This window comes from Akebia trifoliata, chromosome 10 (genome assembly GCF_017979445.1).
Source record: "Akebia trifoliata isolate Shusen 1 chromosome 10, ASM1797944v1, whole genome shotgun sequence".
Classification (NCBI taxonomy): Eukaryota; Viridiplantae; Streptophyta; class Magnoliopsida; order Ranunculales; family Lardizabalaceae; genus Akebia; species Akebia trifoliata.
In genome coordinates, this window is record NC_141384.1 from 3,255,845 (window position 1) to 3,273,884 (window position 18,040).

Genomic DNA, 18,040 nt, shown 5'->3' on the forward strand with positions numbered 1-18,040 from the left:
GGAGGTTGGGGTTTGAGAAAACAAATTTGCTGCTCTACTTAGTAGCTGTTTAGATTTTTTTTAACAAATCATCAACGAACATGTGGCATACATGACGAACCAAAGGAAATGATATTATAACAAACAGACAATCTAGAGAAGAATAATAATTTTTTGACGCCTTTTATGATATACACTCCCATCATAGAACCGTAGATCATTCTCTATGTATCCCAAGGAAATGATCTACGATTATACGATGGGAGCATATGTCAAAGTATTACAACTCTTAAAGAGAAAGTCAAATGAGTTGATTTAGACATATTGAAGAAATACTAGTTATAGATCTAAGTAGAAGAAATATTCTAGTTGATGATTTTGAAAGAATAAGAATACTCTTACACTCATGGTTTTAAAACTCTGTTTCACGTCTCATCTTGTCCAGGCATGATACCAAGTCATCTTAGATGAGTTTTTTGATATGTTTAAGACGTCTTGTTCAAAAAAATTGAATGTGAGGTTTTAAATATTGATTAAAAAAATGACTTATGAGTTGGTCTTATTCAACTTTGATACCGAATTAACTCGAGCGATACATCTCATATCGGAAGAGTTCTAAAACCTCTAAAACCATACTTACAATCTATTTGAATTGAGAAAAAAAAAGAGATAAAAGAAAGTAACTTTCTCTCTATTCTATTTGAATAGATAAATGAGAAAAGAATAGAATAGGAAATAATTTGTTCTATTTTCTCACATTTTCTTTTCAAATCCCTCATTTGGGAAAAATCGAACAAAATTGACCAATTTTATCTACTACCTTCTCTCCATTACACTGCTCTTCTCTCTTCACTTAACTTCCCAAACAAGATAAATGGAGGAAAACTAATTCCTTTCTCTTCATTTCTTTCAATTCAAATGGAAAAAAGCAAAAGTAAATGTAACACTTTTCATTTTCTCTAACACTATTAGATCCCCTAACTAACGTAACCACTACAATAATTCAACGAGACGTTCTTTCAGCCCCTTGATTGGTTGGCAAATTCATGTTGTCTAAAGTGCAAAATGTTACTTTTGCAATATAATACTCTTTAATTGTTTTTCTAACAATTTTGGATCCCTAAGCAATGTAACCACTACAATAATTCAATTCGAAGTGCTTTCACCCTTTGATTGGTAGGCCAATTCATGTTGGCTAAAGTGCAAAAGCTTACCTTATTCTTCTTCTTTTATTTTATTTTTTTTTTTTGGAATTTGAAGTTAGAGAATTCTTAATGCTTAGGGGAACCTTCGTCAAAGAGTAATGATAATTTGACACCCCCACTTGATATGCTCAAAATACCCTCCTGAGGTGGGATGTGCTAGAAACCTAGATTTTCTTTCATTGGGATTGGGATACATAGTTACATTAATTTATGGGGATTTGTACTACTATATCCCGTGGCATAAAATTTATGGTTCTAGCACATGCCACGTCACGAGAGTATTTTGAGTATGCCAACGAGGGAGTCAGATTATTAAGATTCTTTATCAAATGAGCTAGAGTTTGCTTTGTGTCGAGTTAGGGGGCTCAAAGTTTGTGGTCGAGTTTAGATGACATGAATTTATTATATAGGACTAATTGACTAATGAGGGTTTGTGATTATAAACTTACAAAATGTTGTAGGGAAATGATAATGTCAACCTATTATCATCATCTAGTCTTTGAAATTGGTAATGTATGAATCTCTTACCATCGTTGTTGAGTTTAGTCCCACATCGGACACAACTTACCTTGACTCTCTTCTTAGAAGATCCTGGGCCTCTCCACTCATTGCCAATTGATTTTGAGTTGGACCCCCAATATTTTCGATCATAAACTATTTGGACGTAACAACCAAAAAAGGTAATAGGAACATCATAAAGTGACTTCCTATGCCATTGCGCTCAACACTACGTTGATATGGTAGTGTGCTGATAACCATTGATTTTTATCATTATACATATCTTGAGGAAAAAGATCTATGGTTATCTACACATCGTCACGTCATGCCATGTTGAGTGTAGTGGCGTAGGAAATCACTTTAGAACCACTTAAGGTTCTAATGAAGTTAGGGAGCTTCTCAAGCTTCGAATTAAATAATCACGAACTTCCTAGGGAGCAACTCGAAACCAATGAGATGGTGACATGTGGACGAGACAAACAGGCTACTTAGTGAATCACTTTTCCATATGAAAAAAAAAACCCATACTTTTTCATCCCATATGTCACTAATTCTTAGGTTTGTTGGACACTTATAAAATTATCCTTTAATAATAAGTGCTAATCATCTATTAGTTAGGTATCTTAGATGGAACGAATTTCCTCCCACTTAATTTATCTATTTTTCGGCCTCTAATCGAGGGCCAATTAGGGACCACCATTTGTACATATTATTAAGTATTGGGGCTTCAAAACCAAACAAAATTTTTTTATTTATTTTTTCATTATGAAAATATTGATTTTTTTAATTTTTTATTTTTGTTAATATTCTCCTTCTTTTGGTACATAGGGGTTGAGACTAGTATTTTGTACAACTTTTCAATTTAAATTGTACAATTTCTCAATTGTTATATTTGTTTTACATGTGAGATTGTTGGTACCATGCTTTGAGATATAGATTTTTTAATACTAATCAATGTGTGTCTGACCGATCACTCGACAAAATATCGTGCATCATGAAATTATAAAGGACAAAAAAAAAAAAAAGGATTTCAAGTTTTCGAGGTCTAGGACATGTATAAGAAATTGTGAATCACTCTCATCTTATCCGTGGACGATGTGAATATTGTTCGAACCACATTAAAACTTCTCGTGTTATTTGTGTATTTTCTTTTATCTTTTATTGCTTTCGTGATTTGATCAAGAACTACTTTCTTGGGGCCAACATAATCATCTTGATTTCACATGATGTCATTCACGACTAAAGTCACAAAGATGACAAATGACACATCTGAAAAATGTGAAACTTTGATCATTCATCATTTCCTCTTTATAATCTTCAAGATACTATGGAATCAGTTTTTGTTATAAAGTGGGCTTCTGTGCATGATTCAGAAAATCTAATATTCAGTATAAGTATCTTTCAGATAAAATCATTTCCTGTAGAATATAAGACACTTTCCTCTCTTATATCTCTTGGGTTAATTTCCTTTGTGATAGGATGTAAAGGTAAAGTCCATTGAAGATAAGCTCAGAGCTTCAGACTCATCATCGAGTTTTGGCAGTTTCGGGACCACTTAACAACAACACTTGGAAGGTTTTTTTTTTTTTTTTTTAAATAAATTGAGAGACATATTCTATTGCCATACCAACTTTTACTAAGAGCACCCTGATTCATGTGATAGTAAAGAAGAATTTAACACAAATCTTGGGGTTGCTCTTATTAAAAATTGGTGTGGCAATAGAATCTCTTCAAATTAAATCTTGACAACAACCTCTTAGATAGTTTTTCTTGACTAATGATAAATTAATGCTCTTGACGTGACATGTGCACAGAATTATAGATTTTTTTCCTTGTGTATCTGAAGAATTGACACTCTTGACATGGCATGTGCATAGAACCATAGATCTTTTTTCCTTGTGTATCCCGAAGAAAAAGATCTATGATTTTGTGCACTGTCACATCAAGAGCGTCAGTCTTAATGCATTAGTTTGTCGTGACTTTTTTTTTTAAACCTATTGAACCTCTTCAAACTAGCTTGTTTTCAATGTCTCATTGAAACTCCCAATTTTTCTTTCCAATACCTATCATCTTCAACTTCTCCAACATGCTATCTTATTCTCAATGGTTGAAGGAGATGGAAATTTTAGATTGAATTTAAGTATGAGGGTTTTTTTGTTTTCTTTTATTTTGAGAGAGGGGAGTGGGGTTGAAGGCAAGAGTACATTAGTCATTTTATGTTAGACCCTCATGACATGCCCGAGTCGTCGACAGAAATGTCACAAGTTTGAAAACAAAGGAGTACGTCTAATTTTCACCAAAATCTAGAAATTTTCACCAAAATCGAGAAGGATTCTTCTAAATTATCCAACCTTAAAATAGTGTTATCATGTAACATCAAAAATAATAATTATACTTGGATATGTGACCATATTTACATTATTAGAAGTATTATATGGTTGTTTTTCATGTTGGATGTGATAAACAAGCGTGCTTTGTGTCCTCATGTTTCTTGTTCCAACTAGAGATAGCACTATAAAAAGTGGCCGAAGACTTGGCAATCTTAAAAGCATAAGCGTATGAGGTATACTTTTAACCTCTCTTAACAATAAATAAATAAATAATGTTTGGCCGGTGCCTCTAGAAGTGATTTTTAACTCTGAACTCTAGACTTACTACCTAATGTAATTGCAACCATGGTTTAAAATATTGAAATGTATTTGTCGATACATATTGTTATTGGTCAAGATCGATACGAAACATTGACTGTAGAATCCTAAATGTTATGGGAATATATCATATTGTTTGATTGATATCGTATTAATTTTTTCATTGACCAAAACATTCACTTGATATGACATTTTAAATCTTTATCCCTACCCTTCAGGGGAGACTAATCCCACAGTCACACACACCGCCCCTTGGGAAAGTCCTACGAGCAACTAGCTAATTGAGTCAAGGGTCAATAGGACCTGGAGGGTGGCCCCAAGAAATTCATAGTTTCGTGGGGGTTCGAACACTTGACCTACCCTTCCTTAGGAGCTTATCAAGTCTCGGCTTGCCACTAGGCCAACCCCTTGGGGTTCACCATTGACACAATCTACATAACATGTTTATAGATAATCTAGACTACTAATAATATAGTTATTAACTAATTCGATTGAATAATTAGGTACACGACAATTTTGATCATTCTTTTAATTATACATAATTCATTAATATCAATATCAATATATAGCATGTCAAACAATAACAAGAAAACAATTTTAGTTGGTGTGATTGCCATGTACTTGGCATGCAAATTTGAATTTATTGTAATTTTAAGTCTTTAAAAAATATGCCTTACTCTCCCAAAAATCTTAGTATAATCCACATGCAACGTTTTACTAATATAGAAAAAAAGATTAGAAAAACAGATCAAATACAATAATTAATTGGCATGATTTTAGATATCAAATTCTTGTCTCAATTCATCTCATTTATTGGGATGAGTCGAAAGAGAGAAAGGATTTTTGCAAACAGATGATCCAAAAAGAACAAAAAAAAAGTAGATAAAGAAAGTAAAAAATGACAAATATCGGCCATAGCATCTTGTCTCGTTCGCAAACTTTATCAAGATAACTCAAGCTAGTCATCTTAGACTAGAATCATTTTCAAAACCATGCTAATTAGGAGAATATGTTTAGTTCTTTTTTTGATTTTTCCTCAAAATAAAAATAAGGTCCTACTTAATTTGCGCTGCGAAACTTTGTAGAAGCAAAATTTTGCATTATGCACAAATTTATGTCTTTTTGTGAGTAGAGTTCTTGAAAATATCTCATGCAATATTTTTGGAATGCTTCGTTACTTGCATATATAGTAACCAAAAACTCCATCTTTTAAAAAAAATTCTTGTTTAAAACATGTTTTGTACCTCTAATGATTAAAATAATAATAAAATTTTTTTGACCTTTTCAACAACAAAAAAACACATTTGAAAGTTTAAAACACAACTTTTACGTTTTAAACATATTTTTTTTATAAAATAAAAATAAAAGTAATCTAATATTTTTGTAGGTCTATGGTTAATTTCTTTGGCCTTATGATTGTTTGTACTTTCGTTCATTGTTTAATGTAAGATTTGATAATAATGCTTGATGCTATAATTTTTTTTTTCAATAGTGTGTCATTTTGTTCAAAATATACTTGATGGTTAGATTTTTTTTTTTTTTTTTTTAAATCATCGTAAAATGCACAATTAGGTGTAGAAACATGTTATCATACATAGATATTCAATAATATTTTTTTTCACTCAAAAATATGTTGTAAATTTAGAATAAATATCTAATGTATTATACTTTACATTATGAATACATTTTTTTACATAAAAATATGTAATCATAATTAAAGAGATCTCTAAAGGGAAACGTTCAGAGGCCCTAAAGAGAGCCAAACATAAATTAGGATTAGAAGTTTTGGAATGAGCTGATTGAAAAGATTATCCTCATCAAAAATCAGCTCATTCTGAAATTTCTAACCCTAGTTTACAAATTGAAGAATCTTGGACTATCCTATTTTTGTAAACCACTTTTAATGAGATTAGAAGTAAGGGGTGGCAATGGGTTAGGTCATGTCGAGTTGAGATAAGGGTATTATGAAAATTTATCGAACCCAAACCAGACCCATTTAATAATCATGGAAAAAACCTAAACCCAAACCCAACCCACATATAAATAGATATATCTAACCCAACCCATATATAACTTGTTTAATAAAATTCTAATCTTTATTGAAAATAATAAATTATATTTTCACCACCAAAAATAAAAAATCATAACTAAAAATAAATCTACACAACCATAAACCAAGTTCATTAGTAAAAGTAACTTTCTTTTGATTTTTTTTTTGTTCAAACTTCTTATAATTTCGTCATTTACAATCATATGGCACAAAATCATGTTTTTGGATGTCATAAGTAAATGAGGTCAGAAAATTTTCCTTACTAACGTAGCAGGGAAAGTGTTTTTCATTATTATTATATATTTCGGGGTAAGCAAAGTGTATTTAATTATTACATAGACATACTAGCTATCCACATGGATCATCATACTACGAATCAAACATTGCATGCCTCTAGATGTCAATGAAAAACTAGATTAAAAAAATATTAATATAAATAAATAATTTAGTAAGGAAAGTATTTTTTCTCTCCAAAATATATTAAAACACCCTAATATATATATAAATGTTCTAGGAAATTCTTGTAAAAAAAATTGGTAACTTAAATTTTTTAAAAATAATTATTGATATATTTAAAACTACACATTAATGACAAAATAACTAAACGTGTCAAAATGGGTTGATGCCCCTAACCAGAACCCAACCCATTTAATAATCGTGTTAGATGAGTTGACACTAATATGACCCAAACCCCCTAATTTCGTGTCGTTTCGAATTGTGCTCACAGGCCGTGTTAAGATTGCCACCCCTAGTTAGAAGTTTTGGAATGGGTTGATTTTTAGTGAGGATGATCTCCTCATTATAAAGATCATCATCACTAAAAATTAGCAGCCCTATTCCTAAACTTCGAAACCCATACATTGAAAAAATGTTTAGCACAATGTTTGGCTTTCTTTAAGGTCTTTGAACGCCAACCTATATATATCATTTTTTTTTCCTGATTTGTTCTCATTTATTTACCTTTTTATCCAAAATTTTCCCTTGTCGTTTTAAACCTGTTCTCTGACTTGGTGACTATGGTTACTGGTAAATGTAAAAAAAATTAATAATAATAATTAAAAAATATTTACATTTAAAATTGATTGGTGAGAGTAAATATTTAGAGATCTATTATTTTCACCCCAACTTTTACTTACTACACCATGATTAAAAATAAGTGAATGATTGTGAATAAGTAATAGTTGTGATGCCAATAAAAGCTCTCTCATTTTTTTGTCCAAAACGTGTGCAACTTATGTTCAAATTTCAATTTCGATGCACTATTCATTCTAATTCCCAAAACATGCATTTCAAGTGAATTCAACACTTTTATAATCAATGAATTCACTGGTATATCAATGAATTAGTATATATTAAAAGTGTACTCACTAGTTCGTAAGTCATAAAAATGGTGAATGCATGTTTTGAGAATTAAAATGAATAGTGTACCGATCTTGGAGTTTCGTCACATTTAGCGCACAAAATGGAGATTCACCCATTTTGTTTTGCTAGATTTATATTTTTCAATTTTAGGATTTTATATAGATTTAATTGTAATTGTAAAAGTACTTTATTTTTAGTAACTTTTCAGTACACATGGTGTCGTACTATTGATTCATTGACTTGGCACATAACTTTCAAAACAAAAAATCTCTGTTCTGTAAACAACTACTAAAATTGTTTGAATTAGTGTTATAATGTTTTGATTATAATTTGAGCCCGACCTTTGTAATGTTTGAAGAGTGCGTTTCAATCCTTAATTGATGTGTGATAAATGATTTGAGGAATTGGGTGTGAAAAATAAAAATTAGCGTGCCAATAACAATTCTCATATTTAATTTTATAAGAGTAGTGTTAAAGGCATCCCAATTATTAAATAGGGTGCCCCCACGCTATAATCAATTATTTTAGTCTTATATGGGTTTAAAGTTTTGGAATGACTGATTTTTGGTGAGATTAGTCATTTCAAAACTTATAACTCCATTAAAAGTGATTTACATAAAATAAATTGGACAATTTATGATTTGTTAACATTTTTTTATGGGGTTAGAAGTTTTGGATTGGGCTGATTTTTTGTGACGATCCCCACGAACAAGATAAGAACAATTTGACTATGATGTGGGGTGCTCTTAGTAATAATTGGGGTGTCTTTAACACTACCCATTTTATAATAGCAACTTCGTCGTATTAAGCAAGCATTCTAATGCAAGTTGTGCACCTCCGTCGTCACCTCGTAGTTATCTTTGAAAACGAGCGGAATTTCAACAAGGCAAGTTAGACCAGCTGCTGCTCTTATATTGCAGAAGAACAAAAACAACACCATAAGAGATTTTTTTTTTTTTTGGTTCTTTTTTTATATATATTATTAGGGTTTTTATTTGGTTTTGCGTGCAGAGAGAGAGAGAGATGTCGAGCTGTGCATGTGGCAGACCTGTAATATTTGTGAAAATTCCGTCGAGAAGAAGAATAATCGATGCCATTGTACCCTCTTTAGGTACTAATAAGAGGAGATCTGGTTTTAGGGTTTGTGGGGTGAGAGCTTCAATGGTGGATTCTTATGAAAGCTCTTCCAACTTCGTTAAGCGTATGGAGAAGGCCTGGTTAATCTCTCAAGTACGATTTTTTAATTTCTTCTAATTCGCACTTTCTAGGGTTATTAGATTGATTTAGATCTTTTGCGATCGAGATTGATTATTGTTTTTTTTGCAAATTATTAATAGCTCAATTTCTCAAATTTGATTGTTTGATTGTAGATTCAGATTAAATTTGTATTTAAAAAAAAGAATTCTGGATAAAAAAATTGTTTGCTGTTACTGCTTGCGAATTAATTTGACAAGCATCAGAGATATTTCTTGCTAGAAATTTAAGGATCAGTAAGCCGAAACAAAGGAGGAATTCTTAATTTTTTTTTCCCTGTTTTTTGAGGTCAATAGAGCTACCTTTAAAGAAAAAGAAAAAGAAAAAAAAAAGAAGCAAAACAGGAACAAAAGAAAGAAGGCAACGCACAAAGGAAGTGTTTTTTGTGAGAAGAGCAATTGTGATCATCAATCAATTTAAGGCTAAAATTCATTTTCTTTTTGGGTTTTCTGGACCTTATAATCGAACCCAAAATTCATTTAAATTCTAGATTTTTTTCTACCCTATTGTCAAGCCACTTTTATCTTATTCTATATTCTGTTGCAGTAGTTATCCTACAAGTCCCAAAGTTCTGCTCATCAAGAAGAATTTTAGGACCAAATAGCTTGATTTTATGATAATGAGAGGATACCAAGTAGCTTCCTGTATCACCTTTTCTACAATCAAGAGAATACCATGCTGAGGAAAACTAATACCATGTCCCTCTAGGGTTTATAGCCCAAGATCATATTTATCAAAAAAAAAAAAGGCCGCTTTTTTATCCAATCAATAGCCATTGAATTCTCAAATTTAAATGATCAGATTTTGCTATCTTGTCAATGTGGCGCTTTATCAACTGTTGAAAACTGTTAGATGGATCTACAAAAAAAAGTGCTACAGATGATATGTTCCCTAAGTGACAAGAATGTAGACTAGCTTTCAAGAATGATGGGCCTCTAGAAACTTTTTTTTATTGACTTCTCTATTTGCTTTTAGTGTAGGCCATGGCCTGAATATATATATTTCAACAGAGTTGTTTTTGGTCTCTAGGACTGATAAAGGAAACATGTTTGGTTCATAACGTTGCATGGTTGCCAACCCAATTGATTGGATTTGGTACAGTTTGGGGTTTCAAATACAACTAGATCTGACCAAACGTCCACACAAGTTCTAATCAGCCTGACATAAAACTAGGAAGAGCCAAGAATTGGTAAAAGACGGTTGGGTTGGGTGGACCCGAATTATCACCATTACTAGAATTGTTGAACTTCAGTTCCTTGGTAGCAACCTTTGCTTATGGTTGAGTTGGCCCTCGGAACAGGAAAAAAAAGTCTTAAAACAACATTCTTCAACAAAATGAGAACTACAAATTTGATGCAGCGACTTGAAAACTGAACCAGATTGATTGGTAGAACCTGGTTGGACCAGAATCTTCAGGTCAAGGCTTGACACAGAGGTGCTCTATATTTCTAGGGAACTAGGTCAGATGAGAAAGGAAGAAGTAAGGCACCTAAGATATCCTTGATATGCTAAAAAGTACCAACACATATCATTGAAGTCCCATAACTTGTGATATTATTTGCAGGAGTCTCCTCCCAAGCTGCAGTTTCCACTCTGGAGTCTCGTTCCCTCCCCGTGTCCTAAAAATATTCACTTAAACTGGGTGTGGAATGTAGGTACAATTATCTGCTCACATAGCTAAGTTCTCCCCTGCACTTGCTCCAACATATTGCAACTAAGATTGTGGCATGTGAATTGCTACTTCCTAGTAAATGAACAAGTATAGTTCAGCATTGTAAACTGGGATGAAAGTAAAAAAGACTTGGAAAGATAAAATTAGAAACAATAGGAGTAGCTCTAATAGGTGCGAACTAAAAGTCAGCAGAAATGGTTTGGGCATGTTCAACAAAGGATGATTACAACCCTAATTACAAGAAATATTCAAGCTGAATGTCCTACAAGAGAGAGGAATACCCAAAAGAACTTAGATGAGAGATAGTGAAAGTAGATATGAACTCACTCTCAATAACATAAGGCATAGGATGGGGTGGAAAGGAGGAACATGATTCATTTAGCAAACACCAGAACTTTGGGATAAGATGTTGTTGTGTCGTAGCCAGTCCAGTCCAACCTGGTTCTAACCAGTCTGACCAAGCTTTGAATGTTTGGTGGCTAGCCCAGTTTCTAGGAAATGGTTTATTTAATAGTATGGGCTGAGCGGCTACTTACTCTTCAAGCTTCCAAGTTAAGCACAAGTGTGTGCGTTCTCGAGTTAAGTACATAAGTGGATTGAGGTAACTATTTGGGATGCATTGGAGTATGGCTGACTTAAGCTATGTTGAGGGGATTAGCTTGAGCTCTGCATGGGCACTATGCAATAAGAGACTAGGTTCATGACACACTGCTGAACCTGAAGTGTATGATATTTTTCATTGGTTTGTGGGTGCAATGGCTAACCAAATGAGTCTTGATTCCAAAAACTGGACTTGGTTCAGGTTTAAGGTGGCCCATAAACGATGTAATAGATCCCAGAACCAACAAACTTGGATTCTTTATGTGAGTCAAATGTTATTAGCCTATTGAGTTATTGGCATTTTATAACAGGTATTGCTTTTATGATCCATTGTCATAGCCTTATTCTAATTTTTTTTTTCCCTTTCCCATGTCCATGATGCATGCAGCAACCAAGGCCAATTGCTTGTTCTTCTTGCAACTCAAATGGGCATGTTGAGTGCAAATGGTGTAGAGGTACAGGTTTCTTCATTCTTGGAGATAATATGCTGTGTGAAGTGCCTTCTAGAAACACTACCTGTGTTATCTGTGCTGGAAAGGTAAAATATAAGCACTTTCACCTCTCTAAACTTCTGTATCCATTCCTTAACTTACTCTGCAAGACTTGCTTCTTCTGTAAACGAAAATAACAAAACTTTGCTTTGTTCCTTCTTCAAGGGCTTAATGTGCTGCTCTGACTGTAAAGGATCGGGCTTTCGTGCTAAATGGTTGGGAGAGCCTCCCCCTCCCAAGTAGCATCGCAGTTTTTGTTGGAGTTGTTGAAAAGCATAGAGAATTGGACTCACTGAAAAGTTTCAAGAGACTCTCATTTATGGTCTGAGTTCTTCTTGGTTGGAGGTTTTAACATCTTGTTAAGGCTATAATCAAAATCCTGTATCACATGTGAAACATCAGTCTTGTATTGGTTCATAATTTGGTGTAGAAAGTTTGTTGACCCTAAATTTCCAATGAACTCGGTACTTAGAGAAAGGTTTTGTAATTTGTTTCGAAAGCAAACACTGATTGGGTGAAGAATGTGGGATTCAAATAAATTGATTATGCGCTACCTAGAAGCGAGAAATTTTTGTTATTACCACAGAAAGCTTGATATCACTGCCTGAAAAAGCCTTAATGGTACCATAATTTAGACCTGTTTTGATGGCAAAAGGGTGAGTCCAACATTGAAGCGGCCAGGCTGATTCAAAATTTTGGAGGAACCCTCATTCATGATACGTAGTTGTTTATGTTTATGTCACGCCCCTACTTTCTCATTAATATTTGTGATACCTCCTTGGAGATGCCACGTGTGATCTAAAGGACCCACAAGAATTTTGATAAGAATGATGATGAGTGGGTCCCATGGAGATAGTTGACTCCATTTGATGATCATGACCACCTGATCTTTAATCATCAAAACATATTGAGATGATCATAAGACAAAGAATCATACCTTTTCCCTAAAGGAGGGGGCATTTAATAATAGTTTATGTAGATGGATGAGAGCCATACAAATTTTGGTAGAGAAGAGAATGGTAATCACACAAAAGAGTTGTATCCCCTCTCTCACCTCCACTTCTCCTTATCTTTTTCTTCCAAGCAGATATGGAAGAAGAAAATGCAGAACAACATTTGCCAAAAAACAAGATATTGAAAATTTGAAAATCAAACAAGAGCCCATCCTTCGTTTGAGAGTCCCAAACGTCTTTCTCGCTCGATCTGCTATTGCTGTTCTTGGCTTGGGATTCATTGATGCTGGGTACTCTCTTCTCTCTCAACTTGTTAGTTGTTAAAATTAGAGGTTAGAATTAGAATTTGGAGATATCCATTATATTATTTTATTTTATTTTGAAAAAAAATATCATTTATATATTAGGATTTCCACTTTGCAACAAATGAAGAATTTTACTTGATTGTAAGAGCATACTCTCACCATAGTTAACAATTCAGAGACTATTTTTTTTTTTTTTTCTAAGCAGGCAAGGGATTAGTGGTTAATGGAGTTGAAGATGGGTTCAATGGGATTTGAGCCTAGGTCACGGGAAAAAATTAAGATTATAAAGATGACAATTTTAAGCAATAAAACATAACTATTAGAGAATTATGATCTGGGACAATCCCTTCATGGTAGATTTTTTTCCAAAATTTTGGAAAATTGGGCCAATTTTGTGATTGTTCAACGCTTAATTATTTATGAGTAATTTACAAATTTACTATGACTCCTACCTTGAACGAGGGACCAAAATAATTCACAAATTTTTGTAAACCTCTATTTGAACATCTATATTTGGTTGAAAATCTTAAGAGCTCACAATATTTTCAGGTATAGTGGGGATTGGTCAAGGATTGGAGCGATTTCTAAAGAAAGTGAGGATTTGTTGAAGATTGCAGCATTTGTGGTTGTACCAATTTGTCTCTTTCTTATATTTTCTTTCTCCAAAGAACAAGACGACTCTTGATTATTTTAGATAGAAATATTATCTCTGTATAAGTAGATGAATAATATAACATTGAAATTGTCATAATTTATTTCACTCCATTGCTTTGACGAGTCCTAACGTGTTCTTTGAGATATTAGTTGAGTACATTAAAAGCCTTAAGAGAAAAGAATGCCTAACTTGCTAAGTTGGTCAAAGTACGAAAATGTTGATACCACACGACCTAGCTTCAAAATTGGCCTTCACCTACTAATTACTGACCATTAATCCCGCTTGCCTAACAAAAGTCAAGAGACTGTCCCCAAACTTACAATATAATGACTTCAGATCGTTATATTTTTAAATTACACCACAAATGAAATTGTTGTTAATGGTTGTTGAAAGGGGGCAAACGTACGTCTCTGAAGGGTTTATTTGTAATTTGAAATATTAATCAAAGGGTGGTTTTACAACTTACATGGTAAAAAGGATATTTTTATAATTTTGAAAATTAATCAACGTTGTGGATTGCAATTTTCTTGATTTTTGACAAAAATGATTTTTTTTATATAAAGTTTAAATGTTAAGGTGGGGGCATTTTTGAAATTCAAAATTTGGTGTCGAACCACTTCTACCATGCTTTCTCTCATTATAATAGTAAAGATATTATCGTATTCACCTCTCGGGGTTTTGGTAGAACTTTAAGACTTTCCTTTCATTTTGGTCTTATGTTAGAGATTTTTCCAAAATTACCAAAATGTGCTCACCGTCAATAAAATATTTTACCATTTCAACCTAAAGATTCCACTTCCTTCAACCATTGAAGCTCGAGAACAAGATATGGTTTTGGAGGATTTTGAAAATGATAGGTTTTGGAGAAGAAAAATCAAAAGACATGCTTGAAGAGGTTCAATGGGGGTTTTTCTATAATAAAAAAAAATAAAAAAAAACCTTCGAGGTCTAAAGTTGAAACCATGGGTTTTGATGAAAAGAAAATCAAGGTTTTCGTCACCAGGTCAAAGATTAGGGCATTTTGGTCATTTCAATTAAGGCCTGATCCTTGAGGGGTCTCAACCTGTTTGCCTTGTATCTGCCTAGCCTGTAACCAAATTACTCACTACATCTATTTAAATTAAGAAATGCAAATTAATTGCCCAGTCTGGGATTAACTAACCATTTCATTAGTATATATAGTTTTGCAAACTACAATGTGAACCACCCCATTACATAAAATTATAAGGGCAAGATCATACTTCTCTATCGTATATATGACAAGCCCATGGACCATCAAATTCTTAAACACGTAGGGGAACCCATACGCCAATTCATGAGCACTAGCGTGGCCCTGTAGTGGGCAAGTGCCCCAGCGACGACAAACACATGGAAGATCTGATGGCTATGCCCGGCAATATCAAATGAACCGGGCTTCCAACGCTCTGGTATCCGACTCAAATAGAACACCACCCCCATTGCATAGGCCAAAGCCATGATAAGCTCATAGGCCAGGGACACAAAAATGAAATCATGACCCCAATAAAGAACAATGGCATGGGCAGTTGGAATCACACCAGAGAAGCCCATAGCGAGGAAGAGATATGCCCTGAAATGGCGGAAACGAGAGGTGGAAAGTGCTGGGGCGAGTAGGGTGATGATTGTGAGGATCCCGAGGATGGTAATGGAAGTAAGGTAGATGAACGATGAATTGGGATGACAGTAAAAGACATAGTAAATGGGAGAGAAAAATGAGGAAATGATCATGAATGTGATACCAGCATAATCGAGGCGCCAAAAGAAGTAGTTGAAGCGGCGAGAGTGACACGCAAGAAGGTGAGAGAGTGAGCTGCACACCAAGCAAACCATGGCCCCGCCCAAGAACACGAACCATGGCCATCCGGGAATGTTCGACTCACTGCCAACTCCTTCCATGTGGAGGATTAAGTCCTGTTAAATCAGTAAGTTAACTTGTATTAGAGCCTTCCCTTCTTATATTAGCTTACCATGAGAATATGTACTTGGAGGACAACAGAGATAGATACATACATTCAGCTTGGTTGAAGGAAATTAAGCATTTATTATGTAAAAAACTAAAGTGGTGATAATCGGACTCCCCTCTAACATACTCCCCTAGCATGACAGTACATAGAACAATAAATTTGTTCCTGAAGATAGACAATTGCACATCCCATGATTATGTGCAATTGTGCATCCCGAGAAAAAAAATTCTCTGATTTTATGCACTGCCATGCTAAGGGAGTATGTTAGAGAGAGAGTTAGAAAATTACTACTCAAAAAATTAACATATCCTATCTTTTTTACTAAAAAACAAAATGGACAAAGATATTATTGAAAAGTAAATATGGTGGAGAATGCTTACGTCCTCATGAGGTCTTGGATGTTAGCATTCCCCTTCTGATAAATATCCTCGAGATGTATGTCGTTGGGATACACATAAATATAAACCATTGGATTTCGTGTTTATAAAGTCAGGATTTTCTTGTGAGGCATTTTTAATGAGTCACCGAAACTCGATCCATAATTCGTGCATGTAAGCAAATTAAATATAAAAGATATAATAGATAGTCTCTATAGTTATTTCCTCTATTAATATGAACGATGTAAATTTTCAATGCTTCATGCGGACATCAGCATCTTCCACAACTTTGACTATCCAAATTCTTTTTTAAAATACATTTATTATTTTACTTTTAGTCAAGTTTTGAGTTTACTCAACGAGTTTTAAAAATATTATAAAAAAAATTATTAATAAAGTATATCATAAAATGATAAGTTTAATCTTATGTATAAGTATTATTTTTAATTAAGATGGAGAATTGATTCAACACGCAATGATTTAAATATTTGATTTAAAAAAGAGCATAAATTTTTATTTTTTTAATAAATCCCCAAAAATCAATCCAAACCCATTAGGGCCTAACTTGGGCTATCCAACTTCGGCCCAAAGGGACTAGGACTGGTTTAGGGCCCATCCAAGCCCGGCCCAAATCCTCCCAAAGAGAACCCAAACTCTTTAATTCCATAATGATTATATGCACGCCCATCCCAATCCAGCTAAATGAAAAGTGTGAAAACGACAGTCAACATTTCTTCCACAACGAATAATAAACACAAATTTTTATTATTTTTATTATTTTTATTATTTTTATTATCTTCTTTTTAATTTTTGTATTTCTATTAGAAGATTAATAATTTATTTCCATTATAGAAAAAGAAAAGAGGACTTACTGGTAATAAATTATCCGTGTTGTTCTTCATCATCATCTGTTTCTGATTCGATCTAATAAAAAATCATCAAAATTAAACATAAATCAATAATTTAACAACTAAATAAACTAAAATTTCAAACTTGAAGAAAAGATAAAAAAACAGACCTTGAGGAACCAAAGATTAGATTTCCAACTCCAGAAGTAGTTTTCATCCAACTCAACACCGTCAGAGCTAGAAAAATAAAGAATCCCCCCAAATGCCTGTAAAATAAAATCCAATAAAAATCGAAAAAAAAAAACAAAAAAAACTAAAATTCAAGAAAATGTGGAATCGAAACAAAATCTTGATCTTACGTCCAGATATTTAATGTTTCGTTGTGCCAAGAAAAAACACTAAGAAATGCCTCTTTTAATGGCCATTCGGCCCTATAATAATCTAAGATGAACTCGTTGTCTTTCAGATACTCTGGCAAGGCTTCGAATTTCACTAATCTTCGATTAAATCTTTCCTTCTTCATTGCTATTGGTGTGTTCTTGAGATCAATCTTCTTCGATTCTTCGTTCTTTCCTGTAAAATTGCCCTTTCTTCTGAAAAATTTCCCATTCATCGTAGCTCCGGCTTTGGATTCCGGCCAATTACCGGAACCTCGCCGGGAAATTCTCCTTTTTATACTGGTTCCGGCGATATCTGACCGATCAGGTCGACTATTACCGGAAATCACACTAATTCAAGTGTCGAATTTGAGTTTTTTATGTGAATTTAAAGGAGAGGTATCGAAGGAGACTGCGAAGAAAGCGTGACAACTTTGGAGGGCGAGCGAAGACTGATTGTCACAAGTTTTATATTTCTACTTATACACCCTTGGAAATTTGATAAATTAGTATGCTAAACTTATAATTCTTTAAAATTCGGATAAACCCAAATTACTTTGTTTAGGGCTTGTTTGGAAGGTAAGTGCCAATAGTTGGAATTGGAGTAACTCTCTAAAAAATTGCACATTTGGTTGTTTCCAAGAGTTGGAGTTGGAATCATCAAAGGATAACAAATGTAGAATATCAGTGGTATCAATTAGCATGGGGTAACGTAGGAGTCACGATTAGCAGTGCAACTTGGTCCAGCTCAAATCGAGAACCGAGCCAAATCAATAGGTTCGGG

At 33.6% G+C, this 18,040-nt stretch overlaps 3 protein-coding genes across 4 annotated transcripts; 2 read left to right on the forward strand and 1 right to left on the reverse strand.

Moving 5' to 3' along the window:
• The first annotated feature begins 8,566 nt into the window (after positions 1-8,566).
• Positions 8,567-13,780, forward strand: LOC147392778 (DnaJ/Hsp40 cysteine-rich domain superfamily protein). 2 transcript variants are annotated; one of them, XM_086455690.1, is made up of 4 exons: positions 8,567-8,972; positions 11,657-11,806; positions 11,925-13,044; positions 13,567-13,780. In XM_086455690.1, the coding sequence occupies exons 1-3, from the start codon at positions 8,766-8,768 to the stop codon at positions 12,000-12,002; spliced, it is 435 nt and encodes a 144-aa protein (XP_086311816.1). In that variant the 5' UTR covers positions 8,567-8,765; the 3' UTR covers positions 12,003-13,044; positions 13,567-13,780. The 2 variants fall into 2 exon arrangements, with proteins under 2 accessions (XP_086311816.1, XP_086311817.1); XM_086455691.1 differs by having other exon boundaries at positions 11,925-13,002; positions 13,573-13,780.
• On the forward strand, positions 12,743-13,780 carry LOC147392779 (DNA-directed RNA polymerase subunit beta). The gene is made up of 2 exons (XM_086455692.1): positions 12,743-13,002; positions 13,567-13,780. The coding sequence occupies exons 1-2, from the start codon at positions 12,743-12,745 to the stop codon at positions 13,700-13,702; spliced, it is 396 nt and encodes a 131-aa protein (XP_086311818.1). The 3' UTR covers positions 13,703-13,780.
• Positions 13,781-14,820: 1,040 nt separating this feature from the next.
• Positions 14,821-17,706, reverse strand: LOC147392780 (heptahelical transmembrane protein 3-like). Its single transcript, XM_086455688.1, has 4 exons — positions 17,239-17,706; positions 17,050-17,145; positions 16,904-16,955; positions 14,821-15,601 (listed from the first exon to the last, which is right to left on the reverse strand). The coding sequence occupies exons 1-4, from the start codon at positions 17,490-17,492 to the stop codon at positions 14,948-14,950; spliced, it is 1,056 nt and encodes a 351-aa protein (XP_086311814.1). The 5' UTR covers positions 17,493-17,706; the 3' UTR covers positions 14,821-14,947.
• Between the last annotated feature and the right edge of the window lie 334 nt (positions 17,707-18,040).